Here is a 24901-nt window from a genome sequence, read left to right on the forward strand (position 1 = left end):
GAGTGTGAATGCGAGTGAGTGCCAGTGAGTGTGAATGCGAGTGAGTGCCTGTGAGTGTGAGTGGAAGTGAGTGTGAACGTGACTGAGTGCCTGTGAGTGTGAGTGGAGCTGAGTGTGAACGTGACTGAGTGCTGTGTGAGTGGAGCTGAGTGTGAACGTGACTGAGTGCTGTGAGTGTGAACGGGGTGAGTGCTTCTGGGTGTGTAGAGGTGAGTGTGAACGTGAGTGTGAGTGCAGGTGAGTGTGAACATGAGTGAGTGGAAGTGAGTGTGAACGTGGCGAGTGCTTGAACGATAAGCAGAGGTGATATCGGTTCACCTTGCTTGCGGAAAAATGGAGGCACGTTGTTTGTACAAGCTCACTCGCGGTGATGACTTATTGCACTAGCAGATTGTGCACGCCAAGATAGAAACCACTCACTAAGGTCGTAATAATCCAAGCATCAGGCATGAGTGAGAATGTATAATGAGATGAGCGGATATATTATATTGCGACAGCAATTATATGGACACTCCAAGCGAACTTCTGCCGTGGTCGAGGACGTTGTTGTGCGGTTCCGTATGATGTCCAAACACGGTAAAATCGTCGCAGCGTGCTGGCGGTCGTCTTGCTCCGGTGGCGGCCGCGTGGGTGTCGTATCTCGAAAGCAATCTGCGACGTGGAAAAAGGGGCGCGCGCGCGCGCCTCCTCTTCAAAGCGATTTGCAACGTGAACAATGTTCAACTAGAGCTGGTAACTTCTTACTGCACCTCCTTACTCCAGCGTTCTGACAGCGAGTTTCCGCAGTTATAGAGCGAGAGGCGTTCATGTTTACCTGTTCGCGCGTCACACCGTGCTTGTCTATTTAGTTAGTAGGCGAATGTTTACAAGTTGTGGGGGTCTTCCCCAACCCGTAGCGCGTGTAGTCGCAGCTACGTAGGGTTCGGGCGAATAAGGCAACAAGCGAGTCAACTCAACGTTTATTGCTGTTGGCAATAAAACACACTTGCAGAGGGAAGTCCGCTCTGTATAATAAGTAATAAAATAGGCTTGCCTCGTCGCGTGTGGTAGTCACGCAAACGAGGTCACTCACGGGTTTCAGCGGGTAAATCCGTATCGGCAGGTAGGTCAAGCGAGGTCAGAGAGGCCGGGGGTCTCTCAGTCGCGCTCTTTTATATCTTTTTACCTTTCCGCGAGGGGAGTGTCCTCCTCGCCCGCCGGATACTTTCCCTCTTCCCGCGCGGGAGACTCCCGCGCGCGCCGCGGGAGCCGCCCGGCTCCCGCGCGCGCGTTGTGCGCGCACGAGATGTCCGCCCGGCTACCGCCGCGTGCGCTCCGTTTGCAAGCGACGGGCGAGCGCCCGCGGGAGAAGGTGGCAGCGTGTGCTCCCCACAAAGTTTATACAGCCCATTAAACTACTATCCTTGCTTCGTATAGCTCTCTACTAATTTGCTATCGCAACCGAAGCTTCGCCTTACGGTCAAAACTGCGACATTTTCTTTAATACACCAGGGAATATGTATGGGCTGGAGCGCTGATGGCAGACATATCCAAATCATGACCGGCAAATTTTGCCATGACTTCCACTGAGTGAAGACGTTAATTACCGTGTGATTTGCTACAGCTTCGCTAGTCGTCCGCCTTCAGAGGGTGGAACGGCTCCTCATTTTCTTCCTGCTTCCCTCTTAAACGTACACGTACAGGCTCCTTATATAAACAGGCAGAGCGGAAGAGGGACTAGCCAAGTTAGCACAGAGTAACAGACACGCACGCTTGCACACGTGGAGAAAAAGTGAAGACGCAATGATAGATACCGCTTTGTTCTCCCTTTTGTGTTTGTTTCGGCGTTAAGTGGCTGACTATGCGGACAGTCAATCTCTCCCTCTATTTCCCGCTCTCTTGGCTCAATCCGACCGAAGGGGAGCTTAGCGAGCATGGGCGGCAAGCATGCCTAATGTCTAATGTCAATGTCTAATGCAAGCATGTCTAATGCAAGCATGTCTAATGTCAATGACAGAGAGAGTTTGGGGCTGACGTCAATGTTTATGTCACCATGAATAAAATGAAACGAAAACTTTAGTCGTGCTAATTTTGCTCTACTTTGCAGTGTTAATAAACCAGCTCTCTTTAATAATTTAGTCAATGAATCCGTTAATTTGTATTTATTAAAACAACCTTATTGCCTTCCTCTGCACCCATTTATACAATGCAATGAGTTATTTTGTGTACGGAAACCAAACAATATTGGCGTGCTCCAGCACTGTTCGAACAAGCATTTTGTAGGCCAGCAAATTTTATCTGGGGGCGAAAGACGAAGGTGTCTTCTCAGAAAGAAGAGTCGGTTTAGTGCTCAGCATGTACATTGATTTCCACTTTGAGGTTATTTTGTTAACATGGCTTTCCCATCGGAGGGCGTATGTTAAAGTGACACCTAAATATTTACGCTGAAATGCACAAGTGAGAGGTGTATCATTAATAATGTAAGTAAACTCAGATATCTGTTTCTTTCTTACTGTTAGCGTTATAGATTTTTCGGCATTTAGAGTCATCTGTCACTCCTGACACCAAGGAAAAGGCAGAATTTTGTATATGGTGATTATCACTGTGAATAATTTCGCGGTACGAAATACAATAGTCAGCGAATAGACGGATGTTACCATATAATCGGGAAGGCAAATTTTTTATGTATATTAAAAATAAATCTGGGTCCAAAACTGCCTTGGCGCACTCCCGATGCAACAGGTGCTAAATTGGAAGCTTCGTTATGAATATACACGAATTGTGAGCGGTATAGATCGGCACAGTGACTCATGAGTGCACTCACTCACACTCGCACTCATTTCAAAGGGGTGAGTGCCAGTGAATGTTAGTGTGAGTGCGAGCGAGTGCCAGTGAGTGGGAGTGCGAGTGAGTGCCACTGAATGTGAGTGTAAGTGAATGCGAGTGCGAGTGAGTGCCACTGAATGTGAGTGTAAGTGAATGCGAGTGCGAGCGAGTACCAGTGAGTGTGAGTGCAGGTGAGTGCGAACGAGTACCAGTGAGTGTGAGTGCAGGTGAGTGCGAGTGAGTGCAGGTGAGTGCGAGTGAGTGCCAGTGAGTGCGAGTGCCAGTGAGTGCCAGTGAGTGCCAGTGATTGTGAGTGCGAGTGAGTGCCAGTGAGTGCCAGTGAGTGTGAGTGCAGGTGAATGCGAGTGCGAGTGAGTGTGAGTGCAGGTGAGTGCGAGTGCCTGTGAGTTTGAGTGGAGATGAGTGTGAGTGAGTGTCTGTGAGTGTGAGTGGAGGTGAGTGCGAGTGCGAGTGAGCGCCAGTGAGTGCGTGTGGAAGCAAGTGCGAGTGAGTGCTGTGAGTGAGTGGAGGTGAGTGTGAAAGTGTGTGAGTGCGGGGCCTGGAAAAAATTATGGTGAGCGAGTGTGAGTGAGTGTTCTCCCACAATGCCGACCTATGCTGGCAAGCTACACTACACAGACACTATTCCATCTATGCCTTGGAGGACAGCAACAACAATAGTGTCCTTGTTTCTGTTCCATCTCATTTTGTGCTGCTTAGTCGTGCTTCTAATCAGCTTGTAATATATGGTGTCGATATAGTGCAGCCGCCCAATCTTTTAATATTATCACGCGAGTGCCGGCCAGAAAGTGTGCGAATGCCTTGCAGTGGGGCAGATGTGTCGCTGCGCATGGAACAGCCTAACAAACAATATGCTGTGACTAGAATGTGCTTTAAGCACATTATTATTAATGCTGGAGGATACAGTGCTCATGTCATGTTATTAAATAATTGGGCAGCTGTACGTTTCTACCTGTGAACATGAGTTTAGTAGATGAAACGCTTTAAGAGATAAACTTTTAGCAAATCAAACGGATGATGAAGCCAAGGACAGCTTATGGGGAAATTAACGCTTTATTGAAATGCCGAATTAACTGTGAATTTGGGTTAAATCTGCGTTTATCTTTATCTTCTTATATAATATTAAAAATATAGAAGCAAAGAAATTGCACTTAAGATGTATTATACTCGGATGCAAATTTTCAGAAAGTGCAAACGTATACGCCATTTTTTTTTCTTATTTTTTTCCGTTAACTGCATGCGGAGATTCCTCTTTGCACCAGAGCGAGAAGTTACTGCTCTAAAGTATTGTTTCTTTGCTCCAAACTGCCAATTTTTCGGCTCCAAAAGCATATATTTCTGCTCCGAACTGCTATTTTTCCTGCTTAAAGAACTGCTTCAAAAGACCAAGTACCGCTTCCATCACTGAAACTGTCAAACCCAGAAGCTCTGCCCCCTGACCCTTCTGCTTGGGCAAAAATTAGCCTCATTACTTTTCGTATGCACCCTGATCGAGGCTGTGTTAAGTCCGGAACTGTTTAAAGAAACCCTGCACTGTCCAGAATGTAACCAGTGTGCACAAAACCAAAGATGTGTTGTGTGGCTTTGAAAGACAAAGGAAACAAAGCAGTTTATCCTTTTTTGAAAATGCATTGTTATTCAGTAAGTGTGCTGAATAATAGAGCTTAAATGGTGAATAGTATGCCTGAGACTGGGGTGATGTCAGATTATTGCTGCTTGCATGTGCTAGCTGTGCTGGATGTTAGTGCTTGGCCACACTGTAGCATTGGCTGGTTTCTCTTGATGAAGTTTGATGAACGCTTCTACATTGCTGACCTTATGATCCTAAAATTCACTATTATGGTTAAAAAACAAAAGTTAGGCAGCATAGGAACATGTGTTTATTTTGACGCTCACATACTTAATTGATAAGTGCATCTCTAAAAATAGCAACATTTTTTAATGATAATTTGACAAAGATACTTTCACTTAAGCTGAATGAGAAATGAAAATTAATTGTGTGGTTTCATCTTGTTGCGCTGCATTAGCTTGTGTGTGTGCGTGTTGTGAAACTTACAAATAATGTGTGCATGATACAACACTTTTATGTGTAACTCAAGATGTTTTATTTCAGCTCCTGCAAGAGAATCCCCACCTCCATCATATGATGATGTCAGTTTTATACCATCCAGAGTAAAGGCATGTGATGTTTGCAGCTACCAGATTGACATATTAAAGCATGTCAATGATTATGTGGTTCCATGTCCTCGCTGCAACGAATTTACAGTAAGTTGGCCCATTATTTGCATGAATTTGCTTTTAGGTATCGCCAAGTCCGAAAGAATCCACCTAAAGGTTAAATTGTACACTCGTGCCTCAGTATATGTTCCTATACTAATTGTCTCACGGCAGTTGGAAACTTGTGTTTCTAAAAGCGGAAACTAGCACAGTATTACTGCAGACCATCTTATGTAGGTATATACTTGTTCTGAAATTAATTATATGCCTAAACACAGCACATAAGCATAGTGCCAATTTGCTGTATTTACATTCTTGACTCCTGCCCGCTGTGGCAACATTTTAACTTCCAATTTATTTTCACACTCTCGGTGTCCAAACTTACTCTGAAACCTTTCAATGCAGCATCCTTTATAGCTGCTGGCGTACTTTGTGCATAAGTAGGTTGTACTTACACTTGTTGCCTTATTTCAAAAATTGCTACTGGAGAGATCATGCCGAGTAATGGTGTTTTGGAAGGAACTTTGTCATGAAAGGTTTCTTGAACAATGAAAGAAATTGTGCAAAATATAAGCATTCATGGGTATTTGTTTGTATTCATGATACCACACAGTATTTTTTGCAAAGTGCTGTATGTTAGGATATTCAAACATACCACACTTTGAAAAAACAGTTCTCTGGAAATCGACAAGGTAGAGGAAGTTTCATGAAAAGGAAAATTGTCATCCACCTGAGAGTAGCACGAAGCCTTGATATTTGTGAATTTTCTAATTTTGATATTTGTACACCCCTAGTATGTATGTACAGCATACAGCAATGCTATTCTTTCAGGGCAGGCATTGAAAGTGTAGGCCCAAGACAGGAAGTATTGTTTGCTTTATTCTCGGTTCTGGTGATATGCTTTGGCTAGAAAAGATAATTAATAAAATGTATGCAAAGATAATTTATCTTTTCTCATATCCCATATACAGAAATTGTTGAAGTAGGAACTAGGTGTATCTAGTTTTTGCGAAACAAACATAATTGTATTTTGTGGAAATTAAAGCTGTACTCCAAAAATAGCACCAGAGGGAAATATCGTTTAAATTTGACTGAAGGATGTTTATGTTATTTCTAAATTTATTTCACATCATTACTTAACCATAGGGTGTCTCATTGTTACCAGTTGACGTATAGGGTTCCATGACATTTAGGGTGTAATTAAGACCAGCCAGTGTTTGAATTCAATTGGTGCCTCTGGAAACACTAAATAACCAATTGGTTATTGTTGATCTAGACAGCTAATCCTCTTGTTCCAAATATATGCGAATGGGTCAAACAGTGAAACTGAGGTGGAACTGTCAGTACTAATTAAACATGCAATAAGCCGGAAACGCAGCTTTGTGTCAGACTTTTTTGGTATCTTGCTGTGTGCCAACCACACTTAAAAGGTACTACAGTAATAGAAAAGAGCAATGGCCAAACCATACAGGAAATAACAGGAACAGTTTAAATCACGGTTCAGTGATGATTGTGTCAATGTGCCCTCTGGCACTGTAAAAAAACAAAAAAAAAAACAGCTTGCATTCCTTTCACGTTTGCCTTGACCTGCTGTGGTGGCTTAGCGGCTATGGTGTTGCACTGCTAAGCACGAGGTCGCAGGATAAAATCCTGGCCGCGGCAGCCGCATTTCGATGGGACCAAAATGCAAAAGTAGGAAAAGGAACATCGAGCAGAAAGGTTAAAAAATTTGGTTCATTTTATCAGTGCACGCAGTGCTATTTGGAAGTTGGTCTAACAGGCCTCACTTCTAAATAAACAAAAAGTTGGATAACCACAGTTCCTGCATGGTTCCCTTACAACAAGAGCTTTAAGTGGCTGGTGGAGCATATGGAAGAGCCTTTTCCATGGCAGGCAGTTTGCCATAAGTGTGGTAAATTTGTATGTTTGCCTGTAATTCATATATCTAAAGAAATTGAATTACAATTTCTTGATTAGATGCCTCAGTTCAAAACATGTATTTGATTTAGATTTGAAATTGAAATCTTTGCATATATCTCAAAATAACAAAAAGCAAATTCCATAACAAAAGAACTTCATTTTTTCTGGTGTGCATAACAAGAAAGGTCATGGACTTTCATGCGAGGCAACATTAGTTAACTGAGTGGCTACCAACAATGGTTGCTTGTTCTTGTCTTGTATTGTTTTGGACATACCTTTGAACAAGCTCACACAGTTTGCTCTTTTCTCTTGGTAGAGTCAAGCTTCTCTGTATGAGTTTAGAGTTGTCTCTAATACTTCATGTGAATGGAGTAATGCAGAAACAAGATGGCTGCAATGTGGCAGAACATTAAAAATTTTGGCGCACATTTTTCAGGCTTTAGGGAACCCCCCGAAGGGAAAACGGTACATACGGTGTGGTTGCAACAAGCTTTTGCAGTGTGTCAAAAGTGCAACCAGCATAACATGCTCAAGACCGGGATGGTGAGTCATTCTGCTTTGTTTATAGTGTACTACGAGCTGTACACTTTGAGGGTTATGCCATGCACAGTTGCTTGCTATATATTTATAGGCAGAACCCTGAACTGGGGAAGCACTTTTACAACTGCTATGCCTATATTTTATTTAATAAAGTGTATCTCTTCTGCATTGGTTAAAAAAAGAACCTTATCTGTGCCACCTGTACTTGTTGCTATTATATTGTTATGGGGTTAACAATATTTTACTATACATATCTTTAATTACTTTCAGGAAATTTTCAGTTCTGTCGCTGCTGATGGATTACGCCTAAAAGCATAAATTCTGCTGGCCACAGGTCACAACATACAATTAGCTAATTAAGAAAATTTGGCTGACTGCTTAGTATACAGTAGACTCCAATTAAGACTAACTCGAAGGGGCCGTAAAAATCTGTGTGTCTTATCAGCAGTTCATCTTAACTGAAGTGATCCACAAAACTCAAGATATACAAATATCCACTACACAAAAAATAAACTGCACTAAAACCAAGAGGGAGCTATAACAAGAGAGATTGAATTTTCATGATAGAAGGTATTGCTTTATGCACTCTTACTTAATCAACTTGGTAGTTTAATTCCACTGTCATAACCTGTGCACTGTTGCAAAAGATGACGTTTCACATAGCTTGCTAAAAGATTCTTTGGTGCCTTCACATGTTTGGAAAAAATATTCCAAAGCATTCAGGGCATTATCAGCTGCATCATGTGTGACCACCACTGGTTCTTGTGCCTCCTAGGCAGTGTCCTCACCACAGTTATGACCCTGCAGGTCTCTGCATCATTGTTGACGCTGGCATAGCTGTTCATGTTTACAGAAATGCCATTTGCTTATCATGTAGCTAGCAGAGTCGCCTCCTCCAAGTCTGCCAATCCAGGCCTCTTGCTGAGCCAAGTAGCAGGCATCAGAGGCAGCTGCAGAAGCTTGCCTCTACCAAATTGACAGTTTGCCTTAAGTGGACTTTTTTTCTATGCTGGGTCTATGGGACATCAATCATGCATTGTCATATCTGAAAATTGGCTCTGCCAGGTTCATTTTAATGGGAGCCTACTGTATTACTTTACATCTTACATTGCAACTGTACAATAGAAGCCCATTGATTTTGAGGCAATTGAGCAGGCATCCTGAAACTTGTGCCAGTTTAAAGATAATAATCTACAAAATATGCCTTGAAATACACTGGCATTCTATGTGCTAGTTTTCCAAAAAGCCTACTTTGCATGCTGTTCGACAAAACTGCTTGTAAATATACTTTGTGGCATATCTCCATGTTGCGAAGCTGGCTCTAGTTTCTTGATGCCTACTAAATGTGCATGTTTTTCGCACTGAAAGGCGTTCAGTTCTGCAAGTCCAACATATGGCCTAAAGTAATTTTTTATTTTCAATACTGCTGCTCCCCTTCGAGAGCATGGCAGTTGTGCAGTACAATAATTCTTCTGTACAGTGCAACACAAACAAAATGCAGGTTATACAAACTATACAATAAATATGATATTAAGATCAAACGGAATACTAATAATGAAGAAAAGAAAGGAAAAGAAAAGACGTGAAGTTTTACGAAAGATCGCCAAGGAGAATAACGATAGCACAGGTATCACAATGGGCAAGTAATGAAACAGAAGTAACTAAAATTAGGCTTCGAACGTTGGGAATCATTATGACAAACAAATAAAATGTCCTAAATGAGAAGGTTTAAAATTAAAACAGTGCACTTAATGACCTATGTGATTTGGCGCGTAACTAATGTCTGCCTCATCAAATAATCCAAGAAGCAGCAGAATCGCATTATCTGCATCGGGTCTTTTGTTTTTTTCTGTGTTGTCTGCAAAATAAACAGCTAGTTTAGTTGTGAATCGTAGTCAATAGTCTTGGCATTTAGCGTATATATTATTGCTTCTACAAAATTTTTTTTTGTTCACCTATGCAGGAAATCAAATTTTTCTTTGAAAATAAATCCATATAAGCAAGGTTTACTTTTTATGTAATTTTTTTCCCTATTTTCTTATTATTATTTGTGAGGTACAGAAAGAAAACGTTTTTGACAATTTACATGTTGAAAATGTAATTCTTATTTTACATTTGCGCTGCAGAGAGTGTGAGACTGCAACTAAAGTGGGTGGGGGTATGGCTGCAGGTATTTGACCCAATCCTACACTAAATATTAAAGGGCTGTCATCCTATTAAGATATGCCCACACTATCAGAAAATGTGTGTGAAAAGCTGTTTGCATTATCATGCGCAAATCTCATCTTGGCCAATCCTGGCAGTCCTGCCAGGGATCTTTCTACCACAGCAGTCACGTGATGGCTTCATGCCTTGCTCATGTTGCTTAGGCTGAGGTCGGCAGTGATTGCTGGCAGAGTCTAAAGAGGGTAGTAGTTCCTTACGGCACTTACTGACGAGATTGGTCAGGCTGCATCTCATTGGTTTATAGCTGCATCTCATTGGCAGCGTGAGGCGCGCCATAAAAAACAACAGCTTCAAGATACCTTAGCTTAGTAGTAGAAACATGTTGATATTTGTTTGCTCACGCAAAGAATGTTCTGCTGCTTGTGGCACAGTGCAAAGATTTTTCCGCTGGTGTGGTCGTACCTTTAGTATTGCAATAAATTTTGCAATAAGTTTCCCAAAAGTGCATTCTTGCTGCGCAAGCACAGCTATTGGCCTTTGTGAACACTACAGGCATTTATGAAATTGTCACAGCAATTCCCATGTATTATGATTTAAGTGCATGCTCCTTGAATGTAAGTTCACACATAAATTAATCAAGAGCTTCCCTGAACTCTGCATTATCCTCCATAGCCGAGATGCTTCATTGACATGGTAAAATTAGTTAATTCTGTCACTCTGTGTGTCCAGTCCATCATGTTGCAACTGTAGATGTCGAAAAATGCCAACTAATAGCAACGCTAGCGATTTTTCTAAGAAAAAAAAAAGTCATAAAATGGGTATGGATTAATTCCTGTGGCTCAAACGGCTTCAACTCAACACTCTTCTGGATGGAACACAGTGGCGCGCGCTGCTTGGTGATTTCTGCGACAAGGAGCGGCTTGAGACTCTCCGCTTCTGTACCTCTGAATAGATGCTGAGTGTACTTGGTTGCAATATTTTGGCTCAGGAATGACTTGGTAATCAGTGTTGTCTAAGCACAGTGTCTGGTTCAGTCAAGAGGCACCGCTTTCCTCCACTTTCTAGAGCTGGAGTGTCTAGTGGGGGAACATTCTACAAAGTAAGTTGTCTGGTGAGTTAGTACATGTCCATGAACATGAAAAGACAAGCACCAAATAGCACGAAAACATAGAAGACTATAGGATGAATGTTTGACACGATCACAGGAACACTCATCCTGTCGTTTTTATTATTTTTGTATTTCATGCCCGTCTTTTCATATTCATGAACACTCTCAAACCTGCCAAGTCTCCTGAATTTTCCCTAAGGTTTACAAATTTGAGCTTGTTTTACAATTTTACGAATGTTGTGTCAAGTTTTGCTACTGTTCATGAGAAATTTTCGCTCGTCAGTCTCCAAATCTTCCATTGGAAATCTGATGATGAAAGGATGCCAAAGGGGTACTTGCTTCACAGACAAGTTCCTGAAGTGGGCAAAATCAACAACAGCAAAGTTTATGTAAAAGTCATTGTCATCTTTAAAGAGTGTGTTGCTTGTCAGTCTTTGCTGTTCCAAGTTTGCTGTTGCTTGTGTGCAGTAACTAAAGGTAAATTGTCGTTTACCTGCAGCGGTAGCCTAGTGGCTATGGCATTGCACTGCTAAGCTTGCGATCGCAAGTTCAATCCTAGTTGTGACAGCTGCATTTTGATGGGGTGGAATGCAAAAACGTTAGTCTACGTTGTATTGAATGCACATTAAAGAACCCAAGGTGGTAAAAATTAATCATTAGTTCGTCATTATGACATGCCTCATAATCGGGGATATGGTCTTATAACGGTTCAGAAAGTGAGCCGTTCTCTTGCCCTACCATGATTGCTTATAATCGCACTTATGCTGACAAACGTGCGATTCCGACCAATAATGTGAGAGTAAGCAAACAGCTTGCTTTCTGAACTACAGTGACGCTACCGCTGCGCAAATTGCGCCGAACTGCACTAAGAGGTGAACCGATATCCTGCTACATTTCAGCAAAATATGAGAAATTTGCGCCCACTTTGCGCCAAAAGGGTTGCTTGGGCTTTCGAATATGAAACTCAAATGCCATTTCTCCGCACCATCGAAAGCAGTATGTTGTGCATGGACCAGTGGCTGCGTTAGCTTTGCAGTGGACTGAGTCAAGCCTGCCCAATTAAGCCTGCAGATTGTACCTCAAGTTATCTATTTGTGCAGATAACTAATGGCAAATACCCATTGGTCCAAGTTGTATAATTGGCAAGACAGCAGCAGCCAGCGTCACAAAGTGGGGAGGAGAGGCTAAGAAAGCCTCACTTTCAAATAAATGTCCGACAATTACGATACTCCCTAATGCGAAATTTGAGCGCAGCTGTATACGTGTTTTCATTTCGCAATATATTGAGGCAAAGAATTTGAGACTGAAATAACTGCACCGACTGGCAGTGGGGTAGTGCCGTCAGCGCCTTTGCAGGGGGAAGGGCAGTATGGGAACGCTGGTATGATGAGCGGCATCGGAGCCAGCTGTGGAAGAAGGCGATGACAAGCGCACAAGCAGTGGCACGAGCGTGTTTGCGCAGTACGCTGAGGGACGCCGACAAGCCAGCTGTGGAAGAAGGCCACGAACTCGCGAGCAGTGGCACAAGCGCGTTTGCGCAGTTACGTTGAGGGACGCCGATGCTCAACCCAGAAACGGGCACCTAAGCGCTCTAAAAGCTGTGCCCCCTACCTCCACTGCATTGTTCGCGCTTTAGATAATCAAAACCCCAGCAGACTAGCCTTATATAACACGGTATTTTGGCTCATAAAGTAGTGCCAATGAGCGAGTCTCCGTTCTGCAAACCTAACCAAACACTAAATCACGACATAATACCTGTATATTTAAACAGTCAGCTCATGATCTAAAGCCCACAGACTTGCTAATAATAGAAGAGCACATGATATTCAATGGTTTCATTATAGAGGTGTAACACCAAAGTTGTAGGAACATATGAATGTCAGCAAAACGTATTGTAGGCTAGCCAATAAGCACTTACACACTTCAAATAAAACTTTACTTACAACCATCACTGGGATTTGAACTCGTTTTCCTTTGGCAATGTGGTCTTAGAAGCTGGACACACTGTGCTATCGTGTAAAATTCATGTGGTAATTTGTGCAAGGTTTTGCCCTCCACGTACTCTGGGAGTGGTGGTGCCTGTATAGATAAATTCACAATTGTATAAATAGGGGCACATAAAAATACACATATGCTTTTTCCAGCCAGTGATCACTGTGGCCTGAGGTGTGTTCACTACATGGTGTCAGAAATGAAGCCGGCCGGCGGGCTAACTGTTCCGCTGATCACGCACGTCTGTATGCGCCATGCTTTTTTGCCGTGCTCTGTCGCTGTATCATGAGTACCGGCGAAACTAACGAGGGACTGGACACTGCTGCCGTTTCTCTGACAGTCGTTCAAGGCTTGGCACTGCTTCTATGAGCACCACCACCGCTTGACTTCCAAAACTCAGGCTCTTAGCCTATGTGGATGATCCAGTATGACGATTTCTCCTTTACTACGGATCTCTACGTCGCACAACCGGAAATCCAAGTGCACGCAATGCTATGCTGCCTGTGTCCCAAAATCAGAGATATTATCGCCTGTACTATGCTCGGAGAACCGATCTCGGACGTGTTTGCGATGAAGAAGGCCTTTACCGACCACTTCATATGTCAGTTAAATAGGTTGTACAAGTCACTTAAATCGCTGTGCCCAGCAGCCTGGGGAGACAGACAATAGATGCATTTTCCCCACACTTCAAACCCTAGTCAAGGGTTGTAATTACCAGTCATTTGACATCTAAAAAAGGCTGGTCAGGGACAGATTCATTGTTGATTTGCTGTATCGAAAACTCTCAGACCAGTGTTGTCAGAATCTGCGACTGACTTTGCAAGAAGCTCTCACAATGGCCAGGCAACACGTAAATACCAAAAACAAGCGGAAAGCTCATAAATAATCTCCACTTTCCATCGATGTTGTCCGTCTGAGAGGGGTGTCGATCTCTTGCCACCACGCATGCAACACCTGTGCATCAAGCGCATGTGCTATCAGCGCTAAGTGCTTTATGCCCCGACAAGCTACTTGCTACACAGTGAGCACTGCAGTAGACTCGATCGAGCGATACACCGATGTTATCGTCAATGCAGTAAAGAAGTGTCTGCATATCAAGTGGAAAACAATCAAAAGGCATGAGGCATCAGGTGGCGTGTGCTTGGCTTTACTCAGGTTCTGCAAATTCGGCTGGCCAGCAAAGTCAAGGCTATCTGGACACCTGACAGCATACTGGAAGCATTGTGCCAAGCTCGCAGTTGCCAATTCCCTCCTGCTTAAAGGCGGCAGGGTCGTAGTTCCTGTGGCGCTTCAGGATGACGCCCTCCGCCTGATCCATGAAGGACATCTTGGTGTGTTCTGCTTCAAGGCAACAGCATGTGAGTCAATCTGGTGGCTGGGATTCAGTTGTAAAATCAAAGAAGTTGAAGTTGTGGACAACTGTGAGCAGTTTGCAATGGTAAGGCAATAGTGAGAAGAGCCAATGTTGCCGTCACCAACACGAGATCATCCATAGCAACAAGTCCACGCAGACCTGTTCCACCACAAAGGTCAAGACTATTTGCTGGTGGTCAATAATTATTCCCATTTATGGGAAGTGCTGCCTCTAAGTGGAACTTCCAGCAGTGTGATTGCCACTACATTGAAGAGCACATTTGCCTGTTTCGACACAGCGACTGCGGCCAGCACTTTTCTTCATATCAATTTGTGGTGTTTGCTTTGGAGTGCAGTTTCACCCATCGCCCAGGCAGTCCAGCATTCCCACAGCCAAATGGGGAAGTTCAGGGTGCTGTGTGAACAGTGAAAGAACTATGGCACAAGAATGCTGACCACTAGACGTCATTGCTTGTATTCCAGGACACTCCTGGGTCTAATGGTTTTAGCCCTGCATAACTCCTGATGGGCAGATGTCTTCGGACCACATTGCCAAAACTCAAAAATAAGCTGGATCCTCAATGGCCAGATCCCGAGGTTGTGCTCGAGCAGGACACAGCCATGTGGCACAGACAAGCGTCCGACTTTGACCGTCACCGCGGATCCTGGGAGCTTCAAAAGCTAGAACCAGGCCAGCGCGTCTAGGTGACAGATGCAAAGGGTACCGCAACAGTGTTTAGCATTGGACAACAGTGCCGAAGCTACATGGTGGAGATGCCAAGTAGTGTTCTGGTGTCAAACAGGCGTCATCTCGTTCCCCACAGTTCACCTGGAATGCAGGCTTATGGGGATGGCGATATGGGTGACCATATGTGCTACCCAGTGAAGGCTGAACTTCAGGTGAAAGCGGCATGCCTAATCCGGAACACGCTCGCACAGGTGTTGACGCTCCCTGTCGCCTAATTCCTACTGTTCACAATCAAGGCGAAGAGTTGTGCCACTAAAACGACTGAATTCGTGCGAATTTCTAGGAGGCGGGATGTAGTATAATGTATTAAGGCAGTGCTATGTAGCTTAGGTGATGCTGCATACTGTCTTGTGCCTGTATAGATATGATACACGACTGTATAAGTAAATGCGCCAATACATACACAGGAGCTTTTTCCCACCAGGGATCACCTTGGCCTGAGGTGTGTTCACTACAATGGTCCGCATGGATCTGAACTAAGCTGCGCAAGCATTGCACATAAATTAAAAAAATGTAAGACATGTTACATATTAATACAGTTAAACCTGCTTATAACGAACCTCTATATAATGAATTCCTGGATATAACGAAATTTTTCTATTCCCCACCATTACTCCATAGAAGCACATGTATTTGAGACCTCTACGTAACGAAGTGGCAGCGGGAGACCCTCTCGATATAACGAATTTTCCCCGCCGACAACCTAGAGATTTCGCCCCAAATTTTGTCATGGTTGCGCGAGCAGCAACCGGAAGCACCTTCTCCGCCGCGACGGAATGCGAAGCGAGCGCATGTGTGCGTGCGTGCGAACGTGTGCGAGGCAGGCCTGCGTCCCTCGACCCGGCGATCTTGCCGCCGCGGGCGTGACCTGTCCCCCTCCCTTCATTCAAACCTGAACCTGCCGCTTGCTGCAGCTGGCCTAGCCTGTACTCCCCTTTTCCAGTTGATGTTGCCGACGTGCTGGCAGACGCTGTGACACGTCACACTCGATGAGCGCGGACACGCGCTGTCAAACGCTGGCGGCGTGTGGAAGCGCCGCTGCAGAAGCGAGCAAAGTGACCTTCGTGCTGTTGTCTATCGCTTCAACACAAACTGAGTGCCGAGAACACACAGCACGCACAAAGCTACGAGCCGCCGACGCACCTACACTGCCTAGACTCTGTCCCAACGCAGATCGCTTTCAAGATATGGCCCGCGCGACCGCGCGCCGCTGCGCAGTACGCAGTTGATGCCAGAGTACAGTACAACGCCGCCCACTGGCCCCCCTCCCTCGCTCCCTCGCTGGTGCCTTGAACGCAACAGAAGAAGGCGCACTTCCTCCCTGCTTTTCTTTCGTGCGCGCGCAAGGTTTAGATGCGGTCGTCGGCTCCCCTCGCACGTTTTTACTCGCACATACAGCATACGGCGCACGGCAACTGTGTTATCGCTCTTGGACTTTATACGGAACATCTATGAGTCAAAACAAATTTTAGGGCCACAATGCATCATAGACACCATCTTTAGATGGTAAATACGGATCTCAAGGGCCATACTTTTGTTGGTGGAAACCGAAAATATGTCATAGTTGTCGCCCCCGGCACTTTGGGCGGCCAATGCCATCGTCAAGTCACTAAGCCAATCGACATGAAAAGTCAAAATGGCTGCTCGGGCCGGCGCGGGGTGGCAGTTCGCAACGTATGATGCGGGAACGGTCCCACAGTTGTGACGCAATAGCGGGGCAACCCCTTGGGGTTACCGATGCATTGGGTTCTATGGGAGCTGTGCCAGGACCGGCCGAAAACGACATAACAGCCGGGAAAACGCAGCACCCGGGAACGGAACAGCGGGATCCTACTGTAACACTATAAGACGCTACGACGCCATCGTGAAGCTCGCTCTTCGTTTCCGATGCCTCGCGCTTGTGCGAAACGACACGCGTCCACGCATCCAGTACGTACCTGGTGTGACATTCCAAGGATGAGGGCTTCGACGAAAACAGAAAACGGGTGCGCGTTACAATCGAGGGTGCGTTAGAATTGAGTAAATACGGTAAGCGTTTCTTTTTCGAATTTTCGGGCCGAACCTGCACATAACGAAATCCTCTTTATAACGAAGTTTTTCGGCCGAAAGAATTTGTCACTTTCGTTATATCCAGGTTTAACTGTAGTTAAAATAATTATAAAGTCTGGACTATGTAAAATAGCGTTGCTTTTTCTTTTTTCCCTCATCTCTGGTAAAACATGTACCTTTACTCTGTGTGTTTATATTTTTAACAATAATTTTGCATTCTTTTCTGGTGTCAGTGGTGCAGTCATAAAGCCCGAAGGTTATCCAGCAGCGAAGGCAAAAACACAGCGGCCAGGAAATCGGACGGGAGAAGAATTGACAGAACCACATGCAGAGCCTTCATACAGATTTGTTTGTGGGCACTGTCAGAGTGTTTCTGTGGTGAGTGTGTCTGCATAAAAATATTGCAACTTTTATGTTGGTGGTTACGAAATAGGGGCCTCTTAGCCTCGAATGGCCTACAAAGGTATCTATTTATGTTGTCTGCAAGGCCCTTGCTCATTTGTAATCACACCTTGCCCCCACTGCTCTTTTGTTGGCAACTGCCTAACATGGCAAAATGAGCCTAGATACTACAAATTAATAAGTGGTCTTTGATCTAGTGCACTAACAAAAGTAAAATATACAATGTCCTCAAAGGATTGAGGCAGGTGTGAGTGGCTTTACCCATGCTCAAGAAGAAAATGGATGACTATAATGAGACATCTGGATATGCAGGCAAGTGAAAAGTATGTTGAGGAAATGCAAGTATGTCTGACGGTCATGTTTTTTTTTTTTTCTTCTTTTTTGAAGCACCACTATAGAGAAAAAAAAAACTGACACCAAGGAGACGGGACAAGCACTACCGCTGGCTGACGTTATTCTAGACATGCATTCATTTATACCATGTGGATATTGGCACAGGTAGAAAGGACACCACTTAGCTTTGATAGCATAACTGAATGACAAGGATATTATCCAAGGTTAAAGTGTGTGGTCCAAGTAGCCCATAAAGTGACATTAGGTGGCATAAGTGACCTCTTGTGTTTGTTTAAGTAGTCTTATACTGTATGTAATCTTTACTGTACCGCAGCGATGGCCTAGCGGTAGAGCATCTGCCTCGTATGCGGGAGGTATCGAGTTCAAATCCCGGTGCCGCCGGGAACCCACTGGTTTTTCTAATGGGTAGAGATGTCCACTGGCCTGGTGCTCGGCTGTCGTTGGGGTCCTCATCTCGAAAGAGGGCCCAATAGAGATTTCAGCTCTTGTCTCTGGGCGCCTCTTGTCCAACCACAGACGGCCTTGTAGACGAGCATCCGCCGCGGCTGTGGGAGGCAAGTGCTGCCGCCGGGCACCTACCGGTAAAATAGGTACAAGCGCGCTTCCGGCCTGGTGCTCGGCCATTATGGGAACTCAACGCTTGAAAGGGGTGTTTGACCTCAACCCGAAGGTGCCCCCACCTCAATAGGTTCTTGGGGCGCCACATGGGAAATGACCGCCATGGGAGCGGCCCAGACATCACTTTTTTTCCGTGCTCACGTTGGTTTCGACGGGAATTCAGGGCGCAGGCTCCTTTCCCAAGCGCATCACCCCAGAGGAAAGCCGAACGCCAGGCCGGAGCACGCTTGTACCCATTTGAACCAGTGGGTGCCCGGCGGCGGTGGGAATCGAACCCATAGCCTCCCGCAGCCGAGGCGGGAAAAGTCAAAGGTGGGGGAGAAGAGGAACTTGTCAAGCACCAACTGCTACTAATTTATTTAGCATATGAAATCCCTATAGACATATCGAGTGTGTTCCACTAAAGCTTTTATGGTCTTGCTGATCTAGCTGATTTGTTTGATGTTTCATGATATCACCAGTCTTGCAGAACCTCACCAAACATGGTTCAAACACTGATGATCAGTGATGAACCAGTACGTCATGGGGTAACAAAGCAGGGCACAAAGATTTCTTCCTGTGCCACTTTGAAGCGCTGTCATGGGCACCTCGGCTAAAAGCCAACGATTCTGTTGATAATATAAAGCAAGTCCAAGGTAACAGTTTGTGTCAGAATGGCAAAGTTTATTGGAAAATTTTTTTTAAACTGTAACGAAGTAGGGCTTCACAGCACACAGGTTGGTTTCACTACGCATCTTGGCTTTTCTTATTTACACGTTTGAACAGAACAAACTGTATCGCAAGATTGCTCTCACATAAAGAAGCTTTGCTCTCTGAATCGCCAAGCTTTCTTTTCTTTTAACACTGCCCTTTTGAAATAGACAGCTGGCGACACAATAACAAAACAAAAATTTGTCTTTGTTGAACAGGCGCCTTCTGCCATCTAGTGTTGTTTATAACCACAGAGCAGAGGACAAGCTCGAATCGTCTTGAGAGCTACACGAGAATTAAAACAGCACTGGACGAGTTGGGCTTATCATTCGTCTTTTATGCAAGTGCACATATGACGAGCTTTGGTTAATGCAACTTAAAGGGAGTGGAGGGCGAAAATAAAAATGCCATATTCAACATGCATGCATGTTAGAGAACTCAAAACCTAAAAAAGAAAACACTAAAAAGATAAAACAAATAAATCCTCACCTGCTAGGCACAAGTATATTCCTTCATTGTTATGATGTGCTATGGAATTGGACAGTCCCACGTATAGCGGTGTTACTAATGTTACTGTTGCAGGTCTCTTCAGTTCTTTTGCTGGCATAGCACAATAAGCATGTCAAGAAACATTTAGGCTGCATCTCAGCAAAGCTATTGCACTGTTAGAGCACAATGACCACTGACTGACAATTTTTGATGTGGTTTGACTAAGAAATATTGTAAGCTAGAAACGCTAGATAATCAGCCTTTTTCATGATCGCTTAAACCCCCCTGTTGTAGTGGAAAATAGTACCACATGTATTCATCAGAATGATACTGAGTGCTCAAATGGGCATCTTTATTTTGCACTCATGGCATCCTGTGAGGTGTGACCATCTTTGCCTTGTGAGGTACTAAAGGTTGGTTCAGGAGAATGCCAGGAAATGGGGAGTTTTAGTATAGCGGAAAATAGCAAACGCAAGGATTTAGCGTTAACGTTGCCTGCTGCTAACTGCGCATGCGCGGAATGTAAACGTTGCCAGAACTTTTACGTACGTACGCTATTTCCGGAATATAGCGTTCAACGCTAACGCACGCAAGGGATTCCGTACGTAGGGCAAGATGGCGGCGCCTGTTGAAGAGAGAGCTATCCACTTCGGATCTATCGAGTCGTCGGTCTGCACTGTTCGGCTCATTCGTTCCCCACTAATGCTTGTGTTTGCTTTAGATTTGTGTGATGATGCTTCGACAACAGCGTACATGCGACAAATAGACGTTGTTTTCGATATATGTTCCCGATTAGCGGCGGAGAAGGCTTAACGAGAGGGTTTGCTCGTGTTTGCTGTATCCGCTTCGAGATGGCGCCCAAGTGTATTTGCATTAGCGGTAGCGTTTTGCTCTGTTCCGCTATTCTAAAACACTACCGTGTACCGCGCAGTGCAGCCTTTCTTTGTGTTAGCGTTGCTTCGCACGTTAACGCTAACGTAAGCGTTTTCCGCTATACTAAAACTCCCTAATAAGGGGAAAGCGTTATGTTGCCAATGAAGTCCTGTAGCTTTTGTTTTTCTGTAGTTTGAGCAATTTCTGCCTGGTTTGTTTTCAACGTGAGGCTAGCTTGTGCCTCATGCAAGGTGCTTTGCACATGTGCTATTTGCATTCAGAAAATATGCTTGAAAAAATGAAATTGGCATCTGGTTTTGTCCCACGGTTGATATCATAGTCATGCTATAGACAGATTTTAAGAAGGTTTCCTTATTCCATTGTAGTTTATTTATAGAATCATTTAAGAACAATTGTTCTGTAATACCTAATGAGCCATTAAGGGACCCTGAAAATATTTTGACGATTTTGTACAAACGTATCAAGTCATTAGGGTTGGCCCTTCTGATCGTTAATGACGCATTTAAGCATTCCGCGTAAAGCGTGTAATTTATTAGAAGGCTTTAAATATATACATCGCTACCGATCGCAGTGGCACTGTTCCCCTGAGATATCAGCTGCCCCTGACCAAGTGATGCGTGGTGACCATATGACGTCAGTAGGGCAAGCTATCCGATTCCCTGCCCAGGGCGTAATCAATAATTTTTCCAACTATAGGGTGAACAAATGTTGTTTGCAATACAGTATAGGCCACTTATAACGTAACCGCTTATAGTTCAGGACCGGATATAATACGGTCTCTTCAGACTCCCATTAATTTTCCCGTAGCACTCTATGTCTACGCGTATCGGTTATACTGCAGTTGCGGGACACAAAATACCGGTTACAGTGCGGCTGCCTGGAAGTTCGGCAGTCAACCTAGACGGCAAACGCTCCCCTCAAGCCACTAATACCGTATTTACTCGAATCTAACACGCACTTTTTTTTCCGATAAAACAGGTCCAAAAATTGCGTGCACGTTAGAATCGAGTACGACCCTAATCTGCGTTACCATATAGCCATCAGCATTTCAAATTGGCCGCCTTGCACGCACGTCGAGCCTAGCTACCGTAGCTTCCTCCATGTGCTGCAGTACACGTGCTGAGGCAATCGTCTACCGTCTGTCTTTACGTTCTCTGCGTCTGCTCTATCAGCATGAAGTACCGAGTTCATCATGATGCCGCATTTAAAAGGAAAGTGATCACGTGTGCGGAGACGGACAGAAATCGGGCCCGCATCACGGGCATTCGGAGAATCTGAAACTTGCGTTCTGGACTGGTGCAAACAGAAGGAGAGGATTTTCGCCAGCAAAGCAATGCAGAACGGTTTCAGTGGACCGAAGCAGGATGTAATCTGCGACGATCCACTTCGGCGATATGATTGCCTTGGCCCTATCTTGAAAGAAATCTGCGACGGGGAAAGTCCGCCGCGCGCCGTGTTTTCGCCGCTTATAGGTCGCGTTGAAGCGAGAGGCATGATAGCACGAAAGTCAATTCGCTCACCGCGTTTCGTCACTCAAGCATTTTCACAGTTCGTTTCCGCGGTCAATGAGCGAGATGTGTTCATGTTTGCTTGTGCGCGTGTGACACCGTGGTTGTTAATTTATTTAGTAAGCGAATACGGAACCCTAGAGTACGGTGACAGCGACGGCAGAAATGCGCCTGCAGTGTCCATTACGGCAATAAAACAGTTGTTTTGGTTATAGTGCGGTACCGCTTATAGTGCGGATATTCGCGACTCCGGCGACTTATGTTATAAGGGGTCTACACTGTAGTTGGAATGTTAGTTAATTTGTTTCTATAAAAAGGAAGCAACAGAAAGAGAATGCACAAGCACAATTTATCACTACGCTCAAGCACTTCCGGCACACAGCAAGTGTCGTCTGCTTGTGTTACAACGTGCTCCGTCTTGACGCGAGTTGTGCGGTCTGTGTTGGTCTCGATCTGTCTTTTCGCAAGCACCATGGTTCGTCCTTGTGTTGTGGGCTACAAACATAGCGATCAGCGACATGTCAAGCTGCAACATAGTGTCCCTCAGCAAGACAAACATGCGATTGGAGTGGCTGCTGCGCTGGTTGTTGGTATCCGACTGGCACCAGCATCTACGCGTTTGTGGCCATCACTTCATGCCGAAGGATTACTACCACAATAGTGTTTCGCGTGTCTGGTGTGCGCGTAAACACAAGTGCATGCGCACTGGGCCTGGCCGTTTTATGGAATGAGCAGAGGACACAAACGTGAACGGCCTGCACGGTGCAGCCAACCAAACACAGAACTAATATACCGTATTTTCCGGTGTATAAGTCGCAGGTTTATTTTTTTCAGAATTTTTCGTCGGTGCGTCTTATAGAATGGTGCAACTTATGTACGTATTTTTTCTTCTTCTTCTTCTTTCAAAAAACTGTCATCAAATCGGATTGTAGGCTATGGCCACGCGAAGCATGCTGGGTTGACCACTTAATTGCTAGGGGTTCTGTGCGCGCTATCGAGATACCAGGTTCTTCTCGTGATCGAGTTCCCGAGTTCCGTGCGAGAAGGACCGAGCAGCAGCGCAAGCGGCGGCAGGCCGACCACGAGTCGACCGACCCCGAAGATATCACATCTGCAGATAGCTTTCAAGATATGGCACGCACTGCTGCGCAAACTACACAGTTGCTACAGTACAAGCCACCCCCCCTCTCCCTTCTGCGCTGCCTTCCTGCTTTCCTCCCTTGTGCGCCATTCAGCTCACCATCGCACGCTTTCACTCGCACATACAGCATATGGGCTGCGGGAACGATGTTATCGCCCTTGGGCTTTATACGGAACATCGCGGCGATTACAACGGCAGAAATGCGCCTGGAGCGTGCATATCATTGCTATCGCAATTATATAGGAATGGCCCGCATATGCTTCCGCATGGCCCGCATTCACGGAGTGAAACGTCACTAATTTTTTAAAATCGCTTACCGAGCGAACAGATGCATCTTATGCACCAGTGCCACTTATATACACTTATGGGGGGGGGGGGGGAACTGCCATTTTGAGCGGGGTGCGACTTATAGCCCGGAAAATATGGTAGTAGTAATGAAGTGTATTCTACTATGCTGCTAGTGTAAATTTTTGGCAGCAGCGCGATCGTGAACACGTGTTTCTATATGTTTAAAATGTTTTACACTTGGTTGCAGCATTATTAGCTCTTTGTTTGGCTGGTTAAGCTCTGCTCCATCAGGTGGCTGGACCGTGCAGGGCAATCAGGCATCTCACGTATGTCTATGCTGAAGCTCCTTTATCACATCAATAGTAGTATGGAGGGGCTTTAGTTTACAGCTCCACCCATCCGTCAAACCCAACCCACCCAACCGACATGCTCGGCACTGCCACAGAATGCTCGCAACGCATGCTGCTTCTATAGCTCTCGCTTGGGATCGACTGCCAGGCAGCTAGCAGAGAGGTTGGAAAGGCCTTGGGCGCTGGCTTCAAGACAACTGGAAGTAGACAACAGGACGTCTCATCATGACGCAGAGCCAGTGGAGGCGGAGCTTAGCCCGCCTCCAAAAGTATGGCTATGGAGAAGGGTAACTTGTAAACGTCTGTATCGCTCTTAATGTGAGACTCTTCATGCAAATATTGGTGCGAATGTTTTACTGTAGCTGTACCCTACGTGTTGTGGGGATGCGCAACTCTAATGCGTCCCCTGATGTTGCTTTCCTCGCATGGCTTCCGTCTCCTGTAATCCGGCTTTGCCGCGTGGCTTAACACTTGCGGCGGTCGGTGTGGTTGCAGAATAGTCTGAGAGATGGCGCGAGTGTTGCACTGCTAACGCCACCTAACGGCAGGATTACTCAGCCGCAAAAGGGAGCAGGCTGTTTCTCTTTGGCTTGGGGCTGACATTCCGCGCATACGCCGACACGCTCTCTGCGAGATATCTCACGAGGCTTCAGAGTGGGTCACCGGAATGGACGAACACGATCGTTTGAATGTGCTACCGTTCGTGTGACCGTACACACGAACGACATAGGCGTTGGTGTACAGCATGGGAGCGAACATATTAGCTCACTATTGGGTCGTGTTTAGTCGGACTTCCTCGATCTGTCGCGCGCCCGTTGGAATGTTCTATGGGTAGTAATTTAGCTAGCAGGCATTTGCGTATGAAAGGTGTAATAAATGCCCTTTTGATTGTCTGCACTACTGTGTGGTCGTTCCTTTGCCCCAAGAGCATGTGTGAGATCCCACAGCGTCTACAAAATTTGACCAAACCATTTCAGGGACCCTTTAATGCTATAAATACATACTTAATATAAATAATTGACTCATTATAGTGAGATTTCTTTTTACTTTTGGATATACATGCATCATTTAATGGTATTTTGATTACATGTATTTGAATGCAAGCATGTCATGGACTTTTTTCTCTGTTTCATGTGCAGTTGGATGCAGCACCTCCTTCTCGCTTTCGCTGCAGACATTGTGGAAAGAGGTACTGAATCTTTTGCTGATACTTATCATTATCGTGTCATTACCAACCTGATCACTGTT

General features: G+C 45.1%; 1 protein-coding gene across 2 annotated transcripts in view; it reads left to right on the forward strand.

Annotated features, from left to right (window-relative positions):
• LOC119432683 (type 2 phosphatidylinositol 4,5-bisphosphate 4-phosphatase-like) overlaps positions 1 to 24901 on the forward strand; it is a 58316-nt gene that overhangs the window by 6713 nt on the left and 26702 nt on the right. Inside the window, exons 2-5 of one of the 2 annotated variants that reach the window (XM_037699849.2) lie at positions 4940 to 5091; positions 7400 to 7506; positions 17153 to 17297; positions 24793 to 24842. In XM_037699849.2, the coding sequence (XP_037555777.1) occupies positions 4940 to 5091; positions 7400 to 7506; positions 17153 to 17297; positions 24793 to 24842 (454 nt within the window). The remainder of the gene's footprint in view (positions 1 to 4939; positions 5092 to 7399; positions 7507 to 17152; positions 17298 to 24792; positions 24843 to 24901) is intronic. The other variant, XM_049671107.1, reaches the window with a different exon arrangement.

This window comes from Dermacentor silvarum, chromosome 1 (assembly GCF_013339745.2).
Source record: "Dermacentor silvarum isolate Dsil-2018 chromosome 1, BIME_Dsil_1.4, whole genome shotgun sequence".
NCBI classification, from domain to species: domain Eukaryota; kingdom Metazoa; phylum Arthropoda; class Arachnida; order Ixodida; family Ixodidae; genus Dermacentor; species Dermacentor silvarum.